This window comes from Nomia melanderi, chromosome 1, assembly GCF_051020985.1.
Source record: "Nomia melanderi isolate GNS246 chromosome 1, iyNomMela1, whole genome shotgun sequence".
Taxonomy (NCBI): Eukaryota; Metazoa; Arthropoda; class Insecta; order Hymenoptera; family Halictidae; genus Nomia; species Nomia melanderi.
In genome coordinates, this window is record NC_134999.1 from 33,477,538 (window position 1) to 33,503,386 (window position 25,849).

Consider the following 25,849-nt stretch of genomic DNA (forward strand, 5'->3'; position numbering starts at 1 on the left):
ACGTGTTAGTCGAACCTCTCAACACGATCTCTCGCACTGTCAGATTTCTTAACAGTTTTCACCAAAGGTGATGGAAAACTTTCGAAATTTTCATTTTAAATTACTTTCCATGTTTAGTCGTGTATTCTGAATGGACCTCTTGACTTTTTTAATAAAGGTTGCAAAATTAATCCTTTGCGGACGAATGTCGACTTTCGGCGAGATGAAATTTTCATGTTTCGAAGTTGTAAGTGATTTAATTAAATACCAAGAGATCACGTCGTTTCTGTTTTTCCTATCATGTAAGTAATTGATATAATTTAGCTTCATCCGCTGAAGATCTCGTATGTTTCAAAGAATCTCCGTCAGTAAAGGGTTAACTATAATTGTCGAAAATTCAATTGAAGATTATTAAAGTAAATAATTTTCAATGGAAACTTCGAGAGGTGTCTCTTGACACCTTCGATAGAAACAGTGCTAAAATGGGTTAACTATAATTATCGAAAATTCAGCTGAAGATTATTAAAGCAAATTATTTTAAATGGAAACTTCGAAAGGTGTGTCTTGACACCTTCGGTAGAAATAGTGCTAAAAATGTCTATTATCTCAGTGGATTTTGGAGTCCTAGGCGGTTTTTTGAAAGAATAACTGTTACTTCTGATCTCACCACCAAACATGTTTTTATCCAGACTTCGGCGACGCGAGGCTCTAAAATTCACAGGCAACGTTCATGCCTCGACTTTCCGAGTAGTTGTTCGTTAAACAAATACGTCTGTCGTATTGTTTCGTCGAGAAAAAAAGTCGTGAATTGGTAGCGTGGAGACACGTGCCGATAAAAGCGTGTCGCAAACACGTTCGTCTCGGCCATCGAGTTGTATTCAAACATCGTACGAACTCTATTGCGGAAACCGCGTGTAGTAGCGCGGCGGAGGTTCGACGAACAATTACGATGATGATTCATGCGACGGAGCAATTCAGTCGTTTTCATGCTTCCGACGATTTCGACCATTAAAACTTCCGAGCGGCCTCATTGATAGCGAGCCCCGCCGGCTTTTGCGGTTTCGTCATTGACCAACACGCGCCGCGCGTCTAGAAACTTTAACCCTTTTGTCCGACAGTCGCGGAGTGTGTTTACAATAAGCTCACGAGTAGATTCCAGGCCTGACCTAGATCTACATTCGAGTTTCTTACGGACGGTGACGGAATTGGGAAAATTTCAGAATTATAAAAACGTCCTGAATACTCGAACGAGTTTTTGCTATTCGATCATTGAAAAACAAGGTGTTCTATGCTTCCTGTTAACACGTTGAATGCCATGGGGGTCACCGGTGACCCCGGCCAAATCGAATTATTGTACTATAATTCACTCAATGAAACGGCAATTATATGGAAACATTTCTATATTCTAAATAATGCTACATAATAGTGAAATTCAGCTAGATGAATAGCGATGCAATTCGATCAAATGATTTCATATCATATTTTTCCATTCTGTGTATTTTCCTCTTGAATCATGCGGCGTTCAACGTGTTAATAAATTAATAGAAGTAGTGAACACTTTAGGGAACTTATTTCTGGTTATTTTGTGTTCGAGAATGATGCACGAATAATTAGAAATAAATATTCAGCGGTGAGATGTAGATATTTATTATTATCATTGAAACAGTTAATGAGGGTAGAGATAAAAATGAATGATTTCACGCAATACTTCGTTTTCTATGTGTACCCGTTCAGAAATTCGTCAGGTGTGACGCCGGACAGGAATCTCGCGTGTCTGACCATGGCGCACCGTTTCTACTTCTCGTTAGATCTGTAGACTTGCGGATCGAGCGAACTTTCGAAGTTGATTCTCTCAGAACTGAAGCATCCTCGATAAAACTTCTACGTTTTCAATCATTCCGTATAAATCTACCAGATTACCAGCAGAAGCTCAAACTCTCTAACATTTAATATAACAAACTTCGCGCGTGAACAACTATTTCCACCCAAATCCCCTGAAATCTACGCCTGCAAACAATTTGCCAAGTTTACCGAAAATTCAAAATAAACTCATTTAATTTTCAACGAACACGTCGAACTAAATTCGCCAAGACTGCCATCGTCTTTTCCTTCTTCAAAGTCCCACCCTATGCTTCGTAGAATCGGATCAACGATCCTCGTCTCTCCATCATCCGTTCCCAACGTAGCAAACAACAGGTCGACGCGTTCCATCGTAAAATCAACAGAGCCTAATCGCTTCGCCCATCGTCCCGCTGAAAACCAGCCGACGTTCCACTCGACGGTCCAACAAACTAGCAAAATAGAGATACAGCAGCACTGACACGAGGACGCACTGTTTACCGAGCCACCATCAACCGGTCAGTGAGCCCTCGGGCCCTCCCTCGTCGCCGCATTCTCCGCCAACCGGTAGTCCTCCTTCTTTTTTCTCGCGTTGGCAAACAACGGCTGCAAATTTGGCCGGGCGTCTCGGTTATCGCGCGGAGGGACTGCTCGTCAGCGGGCAGGCCCATCGGCGCGGATCGATTTATCGCGGCTTAACCTTGGACACTCGCGTTTTCGCCGCGGATTGGCGGGCACCGCAGGAAGAAATCCGAGATTATTGACAGTGTCTCGGTCCCGTTTGGTCGAAAACTGACTGAGCAAACTCGGGATAGCGCTTGCGTCGTCGTTCGCTGCTCTGCCGTCCGTCCGTCCGTCCGACCGTCCGTTCTATCTATCTATCTCGCTCGCTCTTTCGCCGGGTCTCTCGGTGGGACGAGTCGATTGACGCAAATCGCCGGGCACGATCGAAGCAGCTCTCGCGGGCTCGATTCCACCGGCGACACCGGAACGGCGGGGTGGCCGAAGGTTGAATAGGGGTGGCTCGCCCGTCGGGGATCATCACATCATTCCGTCGCCGAAAGGGAAAAAGAGAATTCCTTCATTGAGAAATCGCCACGGCTATTTCCAGACTGGACGGCTTGTTTATCGTTATCGATTAGTGTACACACACGGGCTGCCGAGGCAAACAAGTGTCATCGTGACGTCAATCCGCGAGCCGAGTGACAACAGGCGGTTTCGTGCGTACTTTTATCAACTCGATTGAAAAGTTACGCTCGCCCGTTCACACGCGCACGTATGTGTCCGCGGTCAACGTGCATTTAATAGAGCGTCTCGGTGGGTAAGACGCGCGTCACTCGCCGCGATGCATTTTAACGGTCCGCAGGACCATGCCATTATCTAGTTAACGCATTGTTACCCGATCGAGGCGAACCGCGTCCGGTTCGATGACTCCGGTTCCCGGATCGAACGTAAGTAGACGTTCATCGCGGCCGATACCATCGATCATTCGTTTCGGGTACTGTTTTTTTTTTTTCTCTCGCGTTTCGTCCTTTTTCTCTTTGTTCTCGTTCGTCGATCGACGCGCCTCCGGGCGCCGCGTCGGTTCCGTCTAACGGGTCGAGCCCGATCGAGGCGATCGATCGACGCGCGAGTCGAAGTTCATCGCGATGGATAATTTCGTTTCGAGGCGGACCGTTGCGCTCACGTTCGGCGGATGTTTGATCGACGCTTTGATTGTTTGCCATGCGACGCGCAGCTTGTGTTTCATCGGTTTCGCGAGTTGTGTAATCGATAACGATTTTGTTCGCGGCAATCGCCGCGCGTTGCGGGTATTGTTTGTTGGTTCTATTAAGAGGCTTCTTTCGTTCTTGCTTTTAACGCGTCGTTGACCGGTCACGAGTCAACTCGTGTTTGCACTTGCATTAGCTGGTTCAATTTTTGAAACACGGGGCAATATACATTGCAAGAGCAAAATATTCAGAATTATATTTCAATTTATTGTATATAAATAGAGTATATTGAAGTTTATTTGGGTTGTTTCACTTTCATATTTAATTACGAAATAACAACCGGTGACATGAGATAGCTTCTGCATGGAGTTGCCGATCAACGATGTGTTAATACGTTTTGTGGGGTGGTGAAATTTTCAATTTCAATTCGGAGGCGAAGTTGTTTGATGTTTAGACTTGTTCTTTCGATGTTTAGACTTTTGAATTATTTTCCATGGGTAGTTAACTGAATCTACCAAGGAATTTCAGTGACTTATTTCAAATTTCGTGTAAAAATTAGAACATTACTCCTATCTTTACAAACACATTTTAATTTCGAATCTCTCGTAGAAACGCCTTCGTAATCTAAACACTTGCAAAATAAAAATTCTGAAGTAGGTCGATCCATTTCGTAGTTTTAGCGTTAAGGAACTTCGGAAAAGTATTTATAGACCTACGTTTTCCAATGTCGATGATACTGATCGATAAACTCGGGGAAGTTTACGACCAGTATTTTCTTTCTCGTATATACAATTAACATCCTCAGATATTTAACATTGTTCTATATATAGAAACTCGTTACCATTTATAATTCAATACCGCAACCACACAGCAGTCAAAATAATTCTCCCCAACATTCTATACACTATCATCCTCCTCATTCACAACATTCGAATCACAAAGTTCATATATTACCGATAATATGTGATATTAATATTAGCAACAATAACTTCATTTCTTTGTTCAAAACTCGGAGTCCCCATCCAGAACTTAAACGCAGAAAGTTCCAAAGTCTCGTGACTAGAACCTTTTATCTAGATCAGCGGTTTCTAACCTTTACGCTACTACGCCTCCCTAAAATGAATTTTTACGCACCTCCCTATCTTTTAATAGATAAAATAATATATACACGTTTTAAATAAAAATAACTTTATTACAAAATAAACATTACGTCACAGAATTTGTACTGTTACGTTACGATATGAAGTTTATTTATTTTTTTATTAATACTAGGTTTACGGAGATTTATTCCGCACTTTATACCATTGTTCCTAGAAAGGTTGATCGTTCATTTCGATCTTAGAAGATAGGAATTAAAATTAAGTAGAATTCAACTTGAAAATGGAAGTATATTAACATTTGGGTTATGAACGTTTATTGCACAGTTTATTCTATTGTTCCTAGGAAAATCTGCGTTTGTTCATTTAGATCTTGGAAATTATAGATTTAAAAGCAGACAATTTAGATACATATTCATGCAATTGCATCGATCAAAATCGTGAACACTTGCCAAATAATATTTATAAAATTCAATCCGCGTGAAATGGACGCGTTCCGTAAACCTAGTGTTAATGTATCAAAATTGTAAAATTTCGTATTTAACATTAAGTCTTGAGTAATCTGTCGATACGTGAAATGTGGAAATAAAATAGCATTGTTCCCCTTATTTTGTGAATAGATTCCTCGTTAACACGTTAAATGCCATGGGGGTCACCGGTGACCCCCAAGCAAATCGAATTACTATAGTTCACTTAATTAAACGACAATTATTTGAAAAGATTTCTCTATTATAAATAATGCTACCTAATGCGGTGACATTCAGCTAGATCAACGTGGAATAATAATAATGCGATTCAATCAAATGATCTAATATCATATTTCTTCTATTATGCGTATTTTACTCTATGAAATCGTGCGGCATTTAACGTGTTTAGTTTCAAAAAGTGTCATCTATATCTTATAAAAATAAATTCAATATTTCCAGTGACAAATTTTTGGAGCGCAAAGGGTTAACCCTTTGAAATGTACAAAACCTTCAACAGCTGAGGTCAAATTATATATCAATTGTATAATTGTTAGAACAAAAGGAAACTACGCGCTGATCTCTTGCTATTCAAGTAATTACATCAATTTGTGACTCAGTCTTCGAAATATGAAAATTTCATCTCGCCGGAACGTCGACATTCGTCCGCAAAGGGTTAAAAATGTTCGCCAGGTTGGAAACCGCGGATCTAGACACGCCACGCCATCCGAACTATAACCGATTACCTCGATGCTTTCCACATTTGCATAGAGGCTGCAGCACAGCCAGCAATTTCAGCAAACCGCGCAACCGTTTTACCTGCATCGCGCCAACAATAGCTCCGCCCTCCGACAGAGGAGAAAGATCCAGGTAGAACGATACGCGATGCGGAAAAGGGTTGAAACAGTTGCCCATAAAAGGCGACCCGGTGATCCAGAAAATCTGGCCGACCACCCGCTAGATTATTTATTGGCGGTTCCGGTGGCGTGCAACCCCTGCCGTGACGCAAACCGTCTCGAAACGCTCGACCGGCCGTAATTGGATTAACGATTAAATTGAAACGCGCCCGTTCTCGTGGAACAGATTGCCATTATCGTTGTCATTGTGCCCGCGCCGATATCGGCGCCGGTCAACGGAGCGCGAAACGCGGCGACGCGGCCAATCTCCGAGCGTTTTCGACACGGTTCCTCGATAAATGGGAAAATAAACACACCGCGGGAGGAGGAACGAAACGTGTCGTCGTCGTCGCGATCGGAAACGACGTCACTCCATGACGGAACCGTTCTCCTTCGCGAAATGACTGTTCGCTGACAGAGATATCGCCGGTTATCGGCGCCAGTAAACATACTCGCACCGCGGGCGTTGCATTTCCTGGGGAAAACAATTGATAACACGCTTACACGGCGCGCGATTGATTCCCACCATTCTCGCGGTTCCGCGTTCGCGATCGTCACTGATTTCTGGCTGGGTTGGAGTTTGACCGACTGCGTAAAATGTTAGTCTAGTTTATTTTCTGATACGTAGTCGGGAATAACGTTTGATGGAATAGTAAGCGTACTTTGTTTTTGGAGTTGTAATGACTGTGAATTGCATTTTTATGCATTCCTATGTTCTTGTGGATAATGTTGAAGAATATTGTTTTGAAGGTTTAGTTTGAGGTTGTAATTGAGAGATTTTTGGTTTCTCTTGGGTTTAGAAAAGAGCTGGATCTTTTAGTTTATTTCTTTTATGGATTGTTTGTAATTGAAATATTTGCGAGTTTGTTTAGCCCTTTGCATTCTAATGGCTACTTTCAGTAGCCACTTGATTTAATATATACAGAATTATAAAATTCAATGTTTAATGTTAATCTTTCGCACTCGATTGATTTGACGCAGCGAAATTGTAAAGTTTCAAAAAATGTCGATCGAGCCTCATTAGAAAATATTGAGAATTTTCACTAATCAACTTCTCGAGTGCAGAGTTAAGCTTTGATATTTTAACACTAAAGCTACCGAGCAATTAAATTGACTTTTTGAAATTTCCCTATAGGAACTCCAAGAGTGCATCTATTGAGACTTTGACAATTCAGTTTGCGTATTGCTAAATTAATTTCTTTAATCATTTCTCAGAGGAACATCTGTTATCTGTTTAATAATTGCAAAGGGAAGAAATCAGGAATGGGTCATTTAGTGTTAATATTTCTAAAATTGATGCATTAGACGAAGTATAATATTAAGTATCAAATTTTATACGTTCACCGTATGAAATCAAGTGGCGAGTTAGAATCACCTCTCGAGTGCAAAAGGTTAATACATTAATTAGATGCTCCGTTTGAGAAGAAAATGATCCTGCCGAATTTTTGCTGAATACGCAGGCACCTCCGAAATAGTTTGCGCTCAGCACGCCGACTGTTTGTTTTTCCTCGTTATCAGCTGCGCAGGAAGGCCAGCTGACATTTGGCGGCCATCGAAAAATAGAAGGCCAATGGCCCCCCCTCTGTGTCCGCGTGTCGGGGTTTTCGCGCGGGAATTGTAAACTTCATCGGTGATTTATTGCTCTCCAACAGTTCTTCGTGCCCAAGTTTTCTCGGTAATCTCGTAAGGGCGGTTGGCAACGATTCTGAGAATACTCTGCAAGCTGGATCGCCGATGACGCGTATCGAGAGTTTCGCCATTTTCCCGGAGTTGTTTTTCGAGGTGGCGGTTCCGCGTATCGAAAACACAGTTTTCTTTCCTCCTTTCTCTGCCTTGTTCAACGGGATCATGTTCCCTCTTATAATACAAACATATATTCCCTTTTTCCTCGACCGAATGTCAACTTCGGTTTCGTTTGCTTCGGTGAATATTAACGTGATTCACGGACGTTTATTCTGCACTGTGTTCTATCGTTTCTAGAAAACTACACGATCATCTATGTAAATCGTGAAAATTGTAGCTTCAAAACCAGAGTACAGTCGAACCTGTTTTTGCAGAAAAAAAAAGATGTTCAGAAATTTACGAAATAGTGAGAAAGTGCTTTCAAACAAAATAAATAATTAAATTACACATAGAATCATTTAAAAAAATTTAATTTCTTATATATGGAGAAATTTTCACAACGCACATAATTCATTGCTACTCGTAGTCCAAAACGCGCGTCTTCTTGTGATGAACTGGTTCAAAGTCGCTTTCGTCGCTTGAAGAACAACAACAACACCGTTGGAATTCATATACCGCATAAAAGAATCGCACAAAATAAATCGCATAGAAAAGGACCGCTCAAAAACAGGTTTGACTGTATTGCAATGCGTATTCGCACAGTTGCACAAATCAAAATCGACTTAGACTGTTACTAAATAATACTTGAAAAATTCAATATCCGTTAAATTGACGGGTTCCGTAAATCTAGTGTTAATCGAGAGTATTAATACAATCACCAAGCTGTTAAATTGACTTTCCCAAAATCCACTATAGAAACTCGAAGAGTGCATCTATTCAGACCTCAGCTGATTTTCAATTCAATTTCCTACATGAATTTCTAATAATTGCGAAAGAAAGAAATCAGAACTGAGTCATTTTGATTTACCTAATAGCTCTAGTCTCAATCAAACTCCTCCCGCCATGAAACTTTACATATTGGCTCGTTGCATCGAACATTTTCCTGTTATCAGTTTTACGTAACAGTGAAATAACAACGTTGAATTTCAATTGACTAGCAGTCCATCGCAGTTCTTCGCCTTTTCAATCATCCATAATTTCATTCTTAGAGTTACGTGTTCGTACTTTAAACGAAACCTCTTTACGTTGCCTAAATAAGATCGAAGAGTTGATATTCCAACAAACTTGCAACAAAAATGAAAAAGAATTCACCATTACGTTACAGTACTAATTATATGAAATGTCGGGTTAATGACTAAAAAAGATCGATAGGTGCACAATACTCTGTGGCTCGATAAAAACTCTAGAAAAGTATAGTTCTAATTTTTTGTTCCTCGCTTTGTTATTCAATTAACTTCGTATAACGACGCCACGGGTCGCATGCTAATCTTAATTAACGCATTTATCTATTCCGTCTCGTACACGCGCGCGCGTGTCTTCGCACGCCCAGTGGCGCCGGAATGTTTCCTCTTCCACGTTGATCCGTTTTCGCCCGGGAATTCGAAATAGAAATCGCGACCTCGAGCAACAGGATTCAACGGCACCTCTCTTCGCGCTGTTCCTTTTTTATTTAGTAGGCGATCTACAATCGAACGCTATTCTCGTCGTTGTCGCCGCTAAAAAAAAAGAACACCCGCGGCTCTCTCGGATCGCCGGCATGAAGGAAGTTGATGTTTTCGAGGTGTTTCTTTCGCTGAATGAAATTTTGCCTGACGTTTTGACAGGCGAACGTCAACCGTGAAACTCGCCAGCGGTTATTTTCACACGTTGACTGCCACGTCGGTCACCGATGTCCGGAGTTTCCGAATTGCTTGACAATAATTAGAATTTGTTCGATAACTAACGTCGAATGAAAATATTTCATAACGTGAATTACTACGTAGATAACAGTGTAACGTAAGCGTCGCGATACTAAATAATAAGTAACTGTGCCACTTTATCTTCGCTACGAAAGAACAAGCGATACATAAAACACTGAAGGTTTTCGTGGCAATTAACGCGTTCAAACGACTATCATTTTTCAATCGATCTGCTCAAGCAGGTCATTACTTGGATCATTGTCCGAGACCTCTCGTTGTATTTCTTTGTATGAATCTTACAAATACATAATGAACGTAATATTCTTGCTATTTTTATAAAAATTTGCTTTCGAATGAAACCCTCCATTTTCGAGAAATATGAGTTCAACTCTACAATATAAATCATTCTTCAAAATATCCGCTTAACGCTAAATTCACCGATTTACATTTCGACCCATTTCAAACTTCATAAATAAATTACGGAAACCGTTTCCATCGTTTTTCCGTCACTTACACTGACTTTTGTCCATACATCTAATTTCATTTGTAAGATCATCGTGTATAATTATATCATTTTCAAGTTGTTCTTCAAAGAAAAGTAATGTTGTTCATAGATTAAATTGACCTTATCAATAGAGATAAGTATATGAAAACGTCGGTAAACTTAATATCAAACCACGCTTCGATTTCCAAAAGAAACTTCTCCGACGCGACTTCCGCTTCCGGCGGACAACACAGTGTCCCGAATTCGAACAATCGGAGCCCCGATTAAGCGATAAACCCCGGCAATTATGACTAATTAAGCGATTCGCGTTTACACGCGTTTCTCCTCGGTCAAATAGTGAAAGTAGCGCGATATTGCGCGACGGTTGCCGCCATGGCCGATCGTCTCAATGGGAGAATCTAGAGCAAACATCGTTTCTCCGCGTCGCCGAAGCGGCGATTGATCGATAGTTCTTTTAATAATTTCTTTCTTGGCGCGCGGAGAAGGTGCACGGGGGAAAATAAAGGAAGAGGCAGCTCCTGGCATTCGACAAAGGTTAATCGAATTATTTCCACCGGCTGCCAAGCCTCCCATAATGTTTTATTCAACGGCGATAAAACGGGTCATGGGTCGAGCCGGTTTAATTCCTCAACGGCAATAAACTGCGACGTCCCGACGACGCGATGCTCTTCAACTCCTGCGCCATTTGTCGCCCACCTTGGAACGATAAATCGACGACGCGCCAGTATTCCTCGTCAGCCACTTCGTAATTGGCCATGGCCTAACGCGAGATCGATGGGAACGTCGTCGTAACGCCGGCTCCCATGAACGTTCGCGATTCCTGCGACGGATTACGTCCGACGACGTAGTAGCTGAATATTTAAGATACTCCGCATTTCTTGGAACATCAATTCGTAAACTTTTGCGCGTTCACGGAAACTTCGAATGCGTAACGTTGCACGGTACGCGCACGATAGGAAGCGGCGCACGAAATATTCAAAGCGCAGCGGCGTCTTGCGTTCGTTTAATGATACAGAACAAACGTTGTCCAATCGTATATTCGAAAGATTTTCATCAAAGAATCGACAGTCTGCTCGAGAAATAGACTCACTCGAGTCTTCTGCGTGTCGTTTCTCTTCTATTTCGCGTAGACTCGATAATGTTTTTTATAGTAAACGAAGATCTGATGTTTATCGGTGTCGTAACGTTCGGTACGATCACGTGGTGACCGGGAATAGACCAGTTTTTCTCGAAGCACGTTAAGTCGCAGCCTCAGTTCATGCACGATCCGACGCTGTGTACGTTTTTTCGAGGCGCGTGTCACGTTTCGCCGATCGCGATCCGGAATTTACCATTATCGCGAGGCGGAATGTTGCCATCCGGGAAACGCGAAAATCCGCGGTGAGTAATTATCTTTTGAGAGACGTTTTATTGCTGCTCTGATCGCGATCGTTTTTGCGGGAAGTCTCGGCGGCTGGGTAGCCGTTAGTTTTTTCTCGAGATTAGCGTCTGCCAACTAAGTCGGAATCCAAAGTTTACCAATTTCGACCGGGTATTCCCCCGGATCGGCGTTCATCTGCATTCACCGGCGCGGACTTTCCTAATGGTAATCGAAGACTAGGTGTGCGAGCGGCCCGAGAAAACGCGTATGCCCGTCGTGGAAGTGGCAGACTTCAGGTCTTGACCTGGAAGACATTAATACATTGTCGTGAACGTACGTAATCGGTGGTTAGAGGACAGGTAACCGTCATCATGGTAACAGTAGAGGTATGACTGTGACACCTTCTCTCGTGTTCGATCCTTAGAACAGAAAGGCCTTTCGTTTCTCCTTCGTAGATTAGAAATCTACGATTCGAGCATCGGAAAAAATCGGAAATTCTTCGTGAACTTCGCAGAAGAGATGACGCGTGTGATTCTTCGAAAAAGCATTTCCTCTTTTACTTTTGCTTCGGTGTCTTGCGTGCGTCGAAGATTATTCGAACGATTATTTTGAAGAATGCTTGCTAGATTAGTCGGACGATCGTTTCGTAGATAGTGCCGATTAGATCGATCGATGAACGGTTTGAATCATGTCCATTTCCGAGATACCGCACCCGGAAGAGAATGACAGGGCTTTCCGAAGAAAGTGACACTCGCCGGTGTCCGTCCATTGAAATTCAAATTGCACCGAGTATCCGTGAACCAATTCGGCGGGCTTTGCATCAATTATTCAGCGCACGCAAACGAGTCGATTATTCGAACGATAGCGTCATTGGATGACGCACAACGGAGAAAAAAGGCGTCACCCACTGTTTCGAGTTTACCGTACTACGTTGGCGCGCGTAATGTCTAAGCCGGCCGCGACGCTTTGGAGGAATCTTTGACTTCTCGTTGCATTGTTAACGCTTCGGAAAATGAATTATCGCGTTGGAGGTGACGTTCTCGTAAAATACTCGCTCGTCGAGGCGTTCTAATAGGTGGCGCGGGAATGTCAAGGCTAGACATTGATCTATTCAAGTTCGTAAAGTAGTAAAAAGAGCGAATTAATTTCTCTTTAGAAGCACGTTCGCTGGATAGATCTTTGATGAATTTCTACAAAGAAAGAACATAAGAAAATATTTTTAGAACAATTTTTGTCGATCTTCGATGAGCCACTGGCTTCAGCAAGAAATCATTCGCCACTAAAAGTACTTTCATTAGACGTACGTACATCTTAGGTACTTCATCGTAGAATCACGTTAACATTATCAATTTTTTACTCGTTCTATAAATCCTTTCACATTGACATTTACACTGAACTTTTTTCTTTTGTTCGAACACTGACTCCGAAAGCTTATCACTCTTTCGTAAATCGATGATCGATGCACAATTACACAATCATTCCGCGTGTACGGAGGAATCCATTGGCGTAATTGCGCGTCGATTAAGCGGATACTCGTACGAAATGATCTCCATCGTTATTCGAGTGCGCGAAGACAAATTGCCCGAATAAACATTCCCAATAATTAACCGTGAAGAACGAGCGATTACGCGGCTGAAACGTTCGAGTAATCGATCTGGCCAATTATCCGAGACAAACATTTACTCGAAACAATTCGAATAATGCAGAACTCCGATCGCGGATTTATCGGTGAACATAAATCATTCGGTCGGAACAACATTCCTGAGAACAATATCGAATCAGCCCGTTCCGGGAACATCGAGAATTCCTCGGAGCATGCATATGGATTCGTTCTATGCGTAATCTACTAGTTATTAGCCGGGAGAATTGGATCAACGGGAATTGCAGCGGTTCCGGGAACGAAAACAGGCTCGGGAGCGTGTTCGATCGAAAATAGTAGTACGATCGGGAAGTCTTTCCGCTTCTATTATTAAACTTCATGTGGAAATACCAAAAGGAAGTACATTTGAAAGGTAGTACGCGCAATAAGGAAATGGTGTTAACGTTCCAGTTAATTCAAGGTTAAAACTAAGAATCCATCGAACAATAATCAGAAGACACTAGAACTACCGAGCGTTTGATATAATTAATATGTAATTCTTATATAATCCTTGGATAAACCTGAGACAAATCTTAGATAAACCTTAGATAATCCTGCGATAAACCTTAGATAAGTCACATACCTGTGACGCTTAAGATTGTCTATCTCACGCAAGGAAAATTAGATTACTTTCAGTAATCTAGATCTACGATCTAGAATCGTAAGGCGTCTAATCACGCTTCTTTCATTTCTCAGAAACTGAATGACGCTTTCCCATTTTCACGCAGAAAACATCTAAACACAGTCGTTCTATTCTTCTATATCTAAGCAGACAACAACAGAAATAAAATTAAGCAATTACAAGGAACACGAATAAATAAACGTCATTTGATTCTACGAACCAATAAACTGTCACTTTTAGGCAGTGTACCAGAAAAACGCGATGGCGCTTCTTTCGTTTCTCAGAAACTGTATGACGCTTTCCCCTTTTTCACATAGAAAACATCTAAATACAATCGTTCTATTCATCTATTTCTAAGCAGACAACAAAAATAAAAGTAAACAATTACGGGGAACACGAATAAACTTGATTCGATTCTACGAACTAATATGCTAGCTAATGAAACGCGATCGTTCTGCTTGCCACTCGATCGGTTAATCATTTCGATTAACAACTTAACTGCCACTGAAAACATCAGCATTTTATGTACTTATTTTTTCCATAGCAAAGATTGAAAGGAAGAATTATTAATTATTGAGTATCATAATTCTTACGTTACGTTATCTGGTTATTTACGTTACTGAACATTTGTGTTCGACATTACTTGTCTCACAAGTTCTAATTATTTTCTCGTAATTTGGTGGCAGTTAACGTTTTAACACATTGTTGCCCGGCAATGTTATACAATAAGTTTCCCACGTCACCACTTATCATTTCATAATTGAATATTAAAGTGCAACGATCTAAAGTTCAATATACTTCGTTTATTCATAATGAATTGAAATGAAACTTCGGACATACGTTTCAGATAACTCCGAACATTTTGCTTTCGCAATATTCTATATTGCCCTGCGTTTTAATAATTGAAATAGCTGATGCAAGTGCAAACACGAGTTAACTCGTGACCGGTCAACAACGTTTAGGCATGAAAGCACGAGTTAACTCGTGATCTGTCGACAATGTGTTAATACAAAATGGACAAATATAATGTTAAATCATTTGATTGAATTACATTTATTATTGCACGTTCATTGAATATCACTGCATTCGGTAGCATTATTTGAAAACATTTCTATATTATAAATTATTAGAAATTCTCCTGGCAGTCAACGTGTTAAACGATGATTATTTGAAAACATTTCTATATTATAAATTATTAGAAATTCTCCTGGCAGTCAACGTGTTAAACGATGATTATTTGAAAACATTTCTATATTATAAATTATTAGAAATTCTCCTGGCAGTCAACGTGTTAAACGATGATTATTTGAAAACATTTCTATATTATAAATAATCATCGTTTAACACGTTGACTGCCAGGAGAATTTCCAATGTTTTGAATAGTAATACTTATTCTTTAATAACAAAAGCGAATGATATTGAAAATAGTTATTAATGGCTTAGTATCACAGTAGTCATATTACTCTATGATCTAGCTACTTCTGTTACTAAATATTTTCATTTAAAATCAAGTTTTTTATTGTAATTGTTCTTCAGCAATTTAGAAGCTCCGGTCATCGGTGACCACCGTGGCAGTCAACGTGTTAATTGAGTGAACTGTAGTAATTCGATTTGGTTGGGGGTCACCGGTGACCCCCATGGCATTAACGCAGTAACGCGAACCCGAAATCGACGAACGGAGGCGACTGCCTAACGGCGCAGTTCATTCGCCCACGAATCGCGACGCTCGGGTTGAAAAGTCAAAGTTGCGTCGACGACGGATGCCGCCGCCCATGGCTAAGAATAGCACGTGGCGATCGTCGTTTCTCGTCACCTTCGTCGTTGTCGTGCTCGTCGCTTTCGCGGCTCGTACTCCCGTTCGTCGTTGTAAACAAATGCCGGTGGCTCGGTTGATAGTCGCCTTATCCTCCTTCCACCGATGCCTCGCGCGTCTCTCACCTGTCCAAACCGTTCCGTTCCGCACGCGCGAACGTGCCTAGCATTCTCCTCGGCCGTCGCTGTATCTCATTAGCATGATCATTCATCGGTTCATCGAAAGATCGCCGACTCGTTTTTCTTTTCTTATTACTGGCATACTCTTCATTATGTCACACGTGTAGAAATGGTAATTACGATCCGCGACGAACCGCGTTGCTCGTGTGGAAAATATACTCTCCAGTCTGCGACAATCGTCTCGCGTTCGATGTAAATCGTGGTGGATTAACCCTTTGAGCGCTGTGGACGCATATACGCGTTTTTCGATGTTTTCAACCATTTGCACTCGAAAGGTTTTCACTAGAAATATTCAACATTTCCCGACGAGATGTAGACATTGTTTGAAACTAATTTAGTGATAATTCACTGATAAATTAAGCAACAGCTATTTTATTTAAATATTTCACATAGTAATGGAAAGTTTAATTTAAAATACCAGTCAGCTTCATTTTGCTGTATCAAATCAAGTGGTGATTGAGAGTTGCCTCTCGAGTGCAAAGGGTTAATGTGACAAGTGTCGTGATGATAATTGCCAGTGTATGTAATTAATTACAACTTAATTCATTGTATGAATTAACAGAATTCATCGATCTCCAGATGAGCAAACAAAGATTCCGTCCACATGGAATGTTTCGGCTTCAAGTATTCAGCACTCGAAGGTTAATATTATCGTAATCGTGGAAATCATTAGCAGAGTGATTCGAAGAAGAGGTAGGGAAACAGTGTGCGAATAAGTTCTCGTCAACTTGATATTCTTAGGTAGATCTATCGGAATTGACAGCTAATCTACGCTAGAACTACCAATTGTTCAACTCGATTGATATTTAATCTTTATAAAAATTGTGCTAGATTTCATTCACTTTATTCTTATATTCGGTACAATATTCAGATGAAACTGTTTCTAAGATCATTGATTTACCCTTTGCACTCGAGAGGCGATTCACAGTCGCCATTTTGTTTGATACAGATAAATTACAAAGTTTGATGTTCAATATTAAATTTCATTTATGATTAATATATCTAGCGAAATGATTTTCGAGTGCAAAGTGTTAAAACACGTTAACGCTCACTTTGAAATCCCTGATAGATAACAAAAGCTATCCTTTCTGTTTGCTAATCAGTCAATTCTCGGTGAAATCGATCAAGATGTCATACTTCCAGAATAAAATTCTTATATCTTCTTATTTATCTTACTAAAAATAAAACGTTACCATTATTCACACCTAAATTCACTAGAATTACACAGCTATAGACGTCATTTACAACGTTTAATATTTCCAAGGTTAAAATAATTTCAAAATACGAAAACCGTGTTACAATAATTCTAGCGTCGAGAAAAGTATCGATATAAAACACGTAAACAGGAAATACAAAAAGAGAACGAGATATCCGTTAAAACACGCGACCAATGACAAGGTGAAATTTATTTACTTGTTCTATTAATCACTCCGTCTAACGATCGAAGGGGGGGGAGAACAGAAATACAAGACAGTTCCTCGAATAGAATGAGAGAAACTGTTCTCGAATCATCTTCCAATTAATTTTATCGTGGATTCCCCGCTTTCGCCCGTCTACTATCGCGTCTGCTTCTCGCCGTTGTAAACAAACATGGCGCACGGTACACACGCTTCGCGATCCTTCGCCTCTCGTTCCGGCGACACGCGCCCCACCTGTCCAAACTACTCGTCTTTCTTCCGTGTACACGTTCCGCCGTTAAATTTACCATCGGCTGTTCAAAGGCGGATTGCGTTCGCGGCACATTGTCGCTATTTATACGCGCGCCCGTGCATTGTTCGCCGCACCGGCCGCCTCTCGCGTTTCTATTATCGGCGTCGATTGACTCACAAAAGGTGCCGGAATCCTCTCGTCTCCCGTAGCCAGGAGATTCATCCTTTCACTGCCAGGCTGGGTTCGAGCTGCGCTGTCATTGTTCGTATGCGGATTTTATGCGTCAGTTGCGTTTACGAGTATGCAAAGTACAATGAAAGAGACGCGTTGACCCTCCGGGGTCTCGCAAGGTGGTAGACTCGGCACTAAATTTTCTCGATCGAACGACTTTATTGACGTTTTAATTTTAACGCATCGCGCACCGGTTAATTTTCAGGAAACTGAATTGCGCGGATGGTAATTTCCAGTGAGATCGACTTATATTACTGTGATAGAAAAATTTAGATGTTACGTTGTTGTGTAATATGTTTTGAATGGATAATCAATTCCAGATTTAATATTTTTTAACGCTGCGGTAATTAGCACGGTTGCATAGCTAAGTGTCTTTATAAAAACGGGATTTTTCCTTACTACGCAGTGTGTTAGTTTTAAATTTATTTTCCTCTTCTGAAATTTACGAGAGATCGCACGTATAACCATCAATTTACAGAATTTAAACAATTTTCCTTTCTATAAGGCAGAACTTTTGTTTTTCAGTTAAAATAGATTGCTTTCAAGACACTTTTAGAAAATTTGCATTTTATACGCGAGTTGGTGGTAGCATAAATATTATTTTTAAAAACAGATAAAACCAGGAAGAATATTCTTTTAGCTAGTAAAATTAATGAATCCTATGTTCCGAATTTTTTCGAATATAATAGAACCGGTCCGGCTATCATTATCAAGCTATTAATCCTATAGAGAGGTACATCTGTGGTCCGAGGAGACCTTGAAGAGAACGTTGAGACCCAATCAGTGGAAGTTCTTCGTGCACTGAACCCTAATCTCTCTTTAATCTTGTTTTTTCCAGGAGACGGAGAAAATAAAAGATGCTGAGATTCGGATCAATACTGGGCCTGTTGGTCCTGATGTTCGTCACGAGGATCTCATCTACGAATCGCTGTCTGACGATGCTCGATGGTACGCCGACGTTACTCAGCTAATAATCCAATTGCAAATAAGTAGACCGTGCACGTGTATAATTTCCAATCTTCGCGAATCATTTCCCAGAGATTGTAATTACAAGATCATGTTTCGTGAAATCAAATATATCACAGACGCACGAAAACATTCAGTCCATAATTAACTCTTGCTTCTCAGAAAACAAGGTAAATGTACCGTTTAGCGACTACCAGTTTCTCCACTTAATTAGTTAACTAACGAATCTAACGCGGACCTCGATTAATTGTTCAATTCAGTGATCGAGTAAGAAATACAGTGACGTTCAAAAACTCCCAGCTAGATCGTGTTTGGAATTTTTCTTATACAATAAAGGCTAAGTTTGTTATTATATATCTCTTTTAGAAATAAATAATTCAGTATGTTCAAAGGTTTCCAGCCGGAGTGTTTAAAAAAGAAAATCATACTATCTTCTATTATGATAATTTAATGTACAGTATTTAACAAATTACATTTTAGTATTTTTTGTACCCTTTGCATTGGCACGTCAATGTGACATTGACTCAATTCCAAAAACGATCCGACCGGAAACTGTTGAACACAGTATTTATTCAACGAAAGAAACACTCCAGCGAAATAGTCTAAAACTGGCTGTGACGTTAAATGGCACATTTACCAGGAAACATTCTTATGTCGATTAAAAGTCGTGTTCGTTTTATCAGAGCCCACTTCTCAGAGATCGGTCCGCATGGACAACGCGGAGGTGAACATTACCTTCGAAGTTTCCCGTCGAGTGACTCAAAGGCTGTCCTCGTGGATCATGAAGATCTTCTTAACGGAGGTGGTGGGATACCGTAAAGTGAATCTTGTGGAAAGAGACGATAATTTTCTACTGGAAGATACCTTCGTCAGATTATACAACGGGCCATTCGAGGTTCTACAGAAGGGAGGGTACGTGTTTATATCTAATCTTTCACTCTCACCCTTCATAAACGAAATGATCTACGTATCGTTAAACCTCTGATCTGCGAACTTGAATCTTCTTTCTTTTTATCTATCTTATTTCAGACAGAGTGTATTAAAGATTGCTGTTTGGCTCGAAAGAGTAACAAATCGATGGTATAAAATAATATGTTTGCAAGGAAGACTTTATTCTTAAGAAAGTTGTACGTTCGACTTCTATCGTGTGACTATTAAAACTCTTTATCTTTCCCTGTATCAGTGACTACAAATATCCACAGTATTACGGTTTTATCTACTTTCTGCGATTATTTTATATAAAGTGGCAGTTCGAAGATAGTAAGTTGATATAAAGTGAACGATACCGTGCAGTCACTGTAGTTTGCAAGTGGAAATACACAGTAATAGACAGACACGTGTGGCACGTGAAAGAGTTTATTTTTAAATCATTTGAAAATTCAGTAGCTCATTTAATTTGAAAATACTGCAAAACGAGAAAAATGCATGCTGATCTTTTTTATTCTTTAAAGAATCAAATGATCAGATTATTGATGTCGTCGATATGGTTTCTATTCTCCATACAATCGTTCACGTACAACTTCACACTACCCCTTTAATATAATTTATGCGAGCAAACGTTCACTCTTTGTTTTCGCTATGATTGTATAACAATCGTAGAAGGAAAAACCTCGATCTCCATTGCGACCACTTAAAAGAGTTCAAGACTCCCTCGTGACGATCGATACATGCAATTCATCTCGTAACAGATCGCTTTGTTTTCAGAAGACAATAGTAGTTTAATGCCTAATGAACAAAGTATGATTACAATTAATTACATTGCACGACAATCGAAAGCAAGACTAATAAAATCGCAACCCAAAAATCAGCAAACCAAAAATTCGAAGAAAACGCTAACCGCAGAGTAATTTTTCCACACAAAATTCATTGTATTCAGTGAATAGACTCATCGATCCTTTTTGCTTACAACAAAAAATCCATCGAAAAGATCGGCAACCTTTAAAGATCGATTAACTCTTCCAAATCGTAATCTACAAAATTTAATTAGCCACTATAAACAGAAAACCCGAAGTTCCCCGAAGTCAAAGTCAAAATTCTCATTAAAATCCTCCAAACAATATTCAAGACCAGTTTCTTTACTTCTGACTCCGTCGAACAGATCTTCCTCATCGTCCATGGTGAATATGGAGGCGTGGATCCCGCCGCAGGTAGATCCGGCCCCCTTGCTGACAGCTTACAATGTGAAGGACCTAGGATCCGTCGCTCCGCCAGGTCATTTCGGTTGGTTCGTGCCGCAATCTCTGTCCAGACGAGGTGATTCTTGGGCGACGCTCGCTAAACCGGAGACAGCGGCTCGTTTCGACGTAGACGAGGATACCTTGTCTATGATCAAGAACCAAACCGTGGACCAGAGAACCGACTCGCATTTCTGCAACGAGACGTACTGCCTGCAGGGAATGTACATTCCTGAGCAGTGTCAGGGTCAGCAATCCTGCGCCCTGCTGCTCGCCAGTCACCCCGACGTCACTGAATTCGTCAAGACCGACATCGACGCGATGAAGCTGTACGTGAAGGTCGCGTGGGTCGGGTATAACCTGAAGCAACTGACCGAGACCTTGACCACCGAGTATGCGGAGCGTGCTAAGAAATCGATGACACCGATTAATAGCAGGTATTGGAATACTTTTCAGTCCTCGGATGTTCAGACAGTGGATGCAGAATGAACTTGATTCGTGAAGCTTTTGTTGGGTTGTTCAAGGAAGATTGAGAAATAGTTTTCTAATAGGAATTCAGTTGTTTCAGAGCTGAATTCTTTTTGAGAACAGACGAAGATCTAACTTAACTCTTTGCACTCGAAAGGTGACTCAGTCACCACTTGATTTGGTGCAGTAAAATTAAAATTTGATATTTAATATTGAACTCTGTATAATGCATCGGTACGTGAAATGTTGGCCTAAAATAGCTTTGTCTCTCAGTTTACTTGCGACTTCTTTTTCAGTTAATTTACACAAATATCATCTTTGTCTAATTAGAAAATGTCAAGTATTTCCAACGAAATACAAACGAAGGTTAATATTAGTAAAATTACAATTTGATATTTAATATTGAACTGTGTATAATGCATCGATATGTGAAATATTGATGTTTCAAAAAACATCATCCTTGTTTAGTTAGGAAATGTTAAATATTTCTAATGAAATACTTCCGAGCGCAAAGAGTTAATAGTAATTACTTAATAGTAACTTAATTAGATTTCTTCGAAATATTGTAGAGATGTTTATAAATACTTTATAATTTCATGTATCTTTGTTGTTTCTGATGAAATCGGGACATTTTTGAATGTAAGAATGTTGTTTTGAAGCAGTAAATATTGTAGTGAAATGTATTCTTTTCAAGTTCATTCTGTTCAGCCAGGTGCTGGTTATTGCGAATGTGGAGCATGATTTCCGCGTGTCGAGTGATTCTTATGTAAAAATTAGAACTATCGAGAAGACGGTTGCATAATACTGTCGAGATAAGGGGCATGAGTGAAGGAATACGTAGCTGTCAGTTTCGTAGACGAATCTATGAATTTTTGCATGGCTCGCTTGACGCAAGGATGAAAGGTCGAATTGGATAATCGGATAGATAACTCCTAAAAGAAGCTTATGTTACGAGTAAACTTCCATCATTCCATTCATTCGCAAGAAATCTTTCTTATTGCGCACTATTGCATCTTGAGGCCAATGATTTCGTCAAGATTGTTCTAATTTATCCTTCGTAGAACTTAAAAACATTTCATCATTCTTGAAGTACATAAACAGAAGCCGTTCTTCTCACTGAAAGATTCATGAATTCACATCGACTTTTATACCACGTAATTTACATACAGAAGTACACAGAAATCTTTCTCTGAACCAAAAGATCATCAAAAATGTCCTTAACGTGTATCATGACAGCTGCAACTCGTCTGCTTCTCAATCCTTCGCAATCTTTCCTACAACCATTACAATCGCTAGAAACAATAGAATAAATCTCAATAATTCAAACTTCCCCTATAATTACCCTATCAATCAAGGTATGAAGCAACACCAAACATTCCGCAGCACGTCCTTCAGAAACGATCAAAGTCAATCGAATGATCTCAGATGCACTTTCAACCCTCGTCCGAGCCATCCTCGCCCAACAACTCAGTCACACCAAACATACATTTCCCCGGACGCCGTTTCCATTATTTTCGCTTCGCAGTTCCAAGGATAATTATACCTCTCGATAAACGTTTCCTCCGGAACGCAAACAGGCGGTCGCGAAAACATTCCCCGCCGTCAAATATTTCACCGGAGTTATTGCGCTTTTTATTATCGAGCGGCCGTGTTTTTCACCGGCGCCGCGAAAGCCAGCCGCAGCCGGTTGGCCCGGCTGTTTATTTCGGATGCTGTCTTTTGAACCGCCAAAATCCACGATGTTCTCCAGGTCCTTGGTGATTCTTCACTGGACGCCCAGCGACATCGTGCCAAACGAGACGGACTTCGTGGAGATCGATTTCCCGCGGTGCGGCGTGCTGCCCTTCGAGGCCAGCTGCAGCTACGAGTCGAATCGGTTGACAAAACTGACCTGGCTGATACTAGAGTTCAAAGCCAAGCCGGCGTTCGACGTGATCAACAAAGCGTCGTTCTCCGATGAACATTACAGGGACCTGATCGATCGTTACAACAAACACTTCGGGGACATGAGCGAAGAGGGCATCGCTTGCGACTGGTTGAAGGATAACCTGAACTACACCTTAGAGAAATGGCTACCTGAACCGGTTAGAAAAGTCCTCTACATCGGCGGCATATTCCCGTTGAGCGAGTCCTTTTACTCTGGCAGGTCGATCTACAAAGCTGCATTCATGGCCAAAGAGGCTATCAACGCGAACAAGACTGTTCTTAAGGACTACGATCTAGATTTGCTGAACAACGACGGACAGTGCAGATCGGACAAGGTGCTGAAGCTCTTCATCTCTTACGTCATGAGCCCTAATTACGAGAATTTCGTCGGTGTCCTAGGACCCGCTTGCTCGGAGACCGTTGAACCTTTGATTGGGGTCTCGAAGTATTATAAGACTGCGGTCATCAGCTACAGCGCTGAGGGGTCTAGCTTTAACGATCGCTCCAGATATCCGTATTTCTTCCGGACGATCGGCGAGAATAAGCAGTACAAACATGTTTACCTGGAGTTGTTCAAGAAACTTGGCTGGCGAAGGGTGGCGTCTTTAACGGAGGATGGACAGAAGTACACCGAATACATATCCTACATGCAGGACATACTCAGGGATAATGGGATCTTGTTCGTGGCGAACGTGAAGTTCCCCAGGGAACGAGATGCTGATGGCATGACCAAGGTATTGATTATAGACTTATCGTTTCAGGGGTGAGATTAGAGAAAGATAAAAATAGATTGGTTAATTATTAGTAATAGTTAGAGAGTACAGCATATGCAGTAAAGTAGTGTATGAAGAATGGAAGATATTTGATATATACGACGAAGTTGTTGGTTCGTTGAATTGAAGTATATGGTTAAGTCGAGTGCAACGAGTAACGATGTGAAGTTTTTACCTCGCGAGTTAGCTTTTTCATTTAGCAATCGTTGAGACTTGCATACGATCGCGTAATACAGAATCTACGGGGTCACTTTTTTTAATGGTTTGCTTCGCAAGGTTCAGTGTCGCGCGGCCTTGAGCCCGCGAGAGAAACTGTATTCTATCTTCTAACGTGTTGTTTACGCGCATGCAAACACGCTCGATCTGACGCAGGAATGTTTTAATTTTCAGTATCTGCACGATCTGAAGCAGAAAAAGGCGAAGATTATCATCGCTGATGTGAACGATCAAATAGCCAGGCAAGTGATGTGCGAGGCGTATAGGTTGCAGATGACTGCCGTTCAGGTATTTAATCAATTTCTCTACTTTCCCATCCTCGATTTGACTGTGATTATTTAAGGACGTGTACAAAAGAGAATCGACACGTTTATAACATACAACCTTACTATAATTACTTGAATAGTGCAAGAGTTAACCGAAGTATTCATTACGGTTCCCCTATCACTCTAAGAAAGCCTTTCTTCTTCTAAATAATGATCATCGGAATTGTTAAAATAAATTTTTGTGGACCACAGGGTTACGTTTGGTTTCTACCTCTCTGGCTTCGTCCCCAATGGTACGATACCGATCGCTACAACAAAAATGGCGAGAAAGTGCCGTGCACCACGTCGGAAATGAGCAAGTCGATCAACGGTCATTTCGGTATCACACATGCGTTCTTCGCTCCCGATGACGACATTATGCAAGAGGGTATAACTGTCCGGCAGTGGCGCGACAAATACGAGCAAAAATGCAGAGAAAGCAATCAACCACCCTCCAATTATGCTGGTTACGCGTATGACGCAATGTGGACGTACGCGTACTCCATCGACAAACTACTTAAGGAGAAAGAATCTTACGTGTCCGATCTTCACAGTAATGAGACTATCGAGCGGCTGACAACTATCATTGGCGAGATGAATTTCAATGGGGTACGTTAAAGTTTCTTGGGAACATCATTATGTAAATTAATTTATCTCCATACCATATGAAGTCACTGAATCTGTAAAACAAAGAAATGAATCGAATATTATTCATGCCGATAAACTTTTAGCGTTGTTTACAGTCACAGATGTTTAACCCTTAATGGACTGGAAGTATTTCAAGCTTTCTTACTGTCAAAAAGTACTGTAACATAGGTAGCAAACGGAAAGAAGTTCACAGAAGTGATTTAGCACAATACTTAACGTGTTAATTGTAAATATCACAATAATAACAGTGATAAAAATAGTAAAATGATTTCCGCCACCATTTTGTCCATTAAGGGTTAATATTATTCATAATTATAAGGTTTCTTATTGTGTAAATACGATGGATCTTAATTATCTCCTTCAGGTGTCAGGGAGAATCAATTTCCTAGGAGGCCCATCGAGATACTCCGTAATCAATGTCGTTCAATACATTGATAACGAAACTCGAGTGGTCGGCAACTTCTATCCCAATGTCTCGGAAAAGAAGCACGAAGTAGTGGGCGGCAGATTGGACATGAATATCTCCGCCATCGTTTGGTTATCGCATCAAGTGCCCGATGACGGTTCACCTCAAAGATGCATGATAGCAGGCTTTGCGGACGTGTTGAACGTTTCCTGCGAAGTGGCCTTCGTCATCCTCATCAGTTCCTTCGGCATTGGTTTCCTATGCATCATATTGATCGTTGGTTTCATGATTGTCAAGAGAAAGTGAGATTCCATTTATTTATTCAACTTCAGTAACTACTTTAACACAAACTACCAGACGGATCAAAATGATCCATTCTTGATTTCTTCTTGTTGCAATTATTAAAAAGATAACAGATGTTTCTCTGAGAAATTATTGAAGAAATTGATTTAACAATACG

The 25,849-nt window shown here is 40.8% G+C and overlaps 1 protein-coding gene across 1 annotated transcript in view; it reads left to right on the forward strand.

Moving 5' to 3' along the window:
- LOC116432118 (uncharacterized) overlaps positions 1 to 25,849 on the forward strand; it is a 50,047-nt gene that overhangs the window by 18,346 nt on the left and 5,852 nt on the right. The window contains exons 2-8 of the mRNA XM_031988490.2: positions 18,346 to 18,455; positions 19,157 to 19,385; positions 20,572 to 21,084; positions 22,866 to 23,775; positions 24,205 to 24,318; positions 24,549 to 24,944; positions 25,348 to 25,691. Coding sequence (XP_031844350.1) covers positions 18,365 to 18,455; positions 19,157 to 19,385; positions 20,572 to 21,084; positions 22,866 to 23,775; positions 24,205 to 24,318; positions 24,549 to 24,944; positions 25,348 to 25,691 — 2,597 coding nt within the window. The 5' untranslated portion in view covers positions 18,346 to 18,364. The remainder of the gene's footprint in view (positions 1 to 18,345; positions 18,456 to 19,156; positions 19,386 to 20,571; positions 21,085 to 22,865; positions 23,776 to 24,204; positions 24,319 to 24,548; positions 24,945 to 25,347; positions 25,692 to 25,849) is intronic.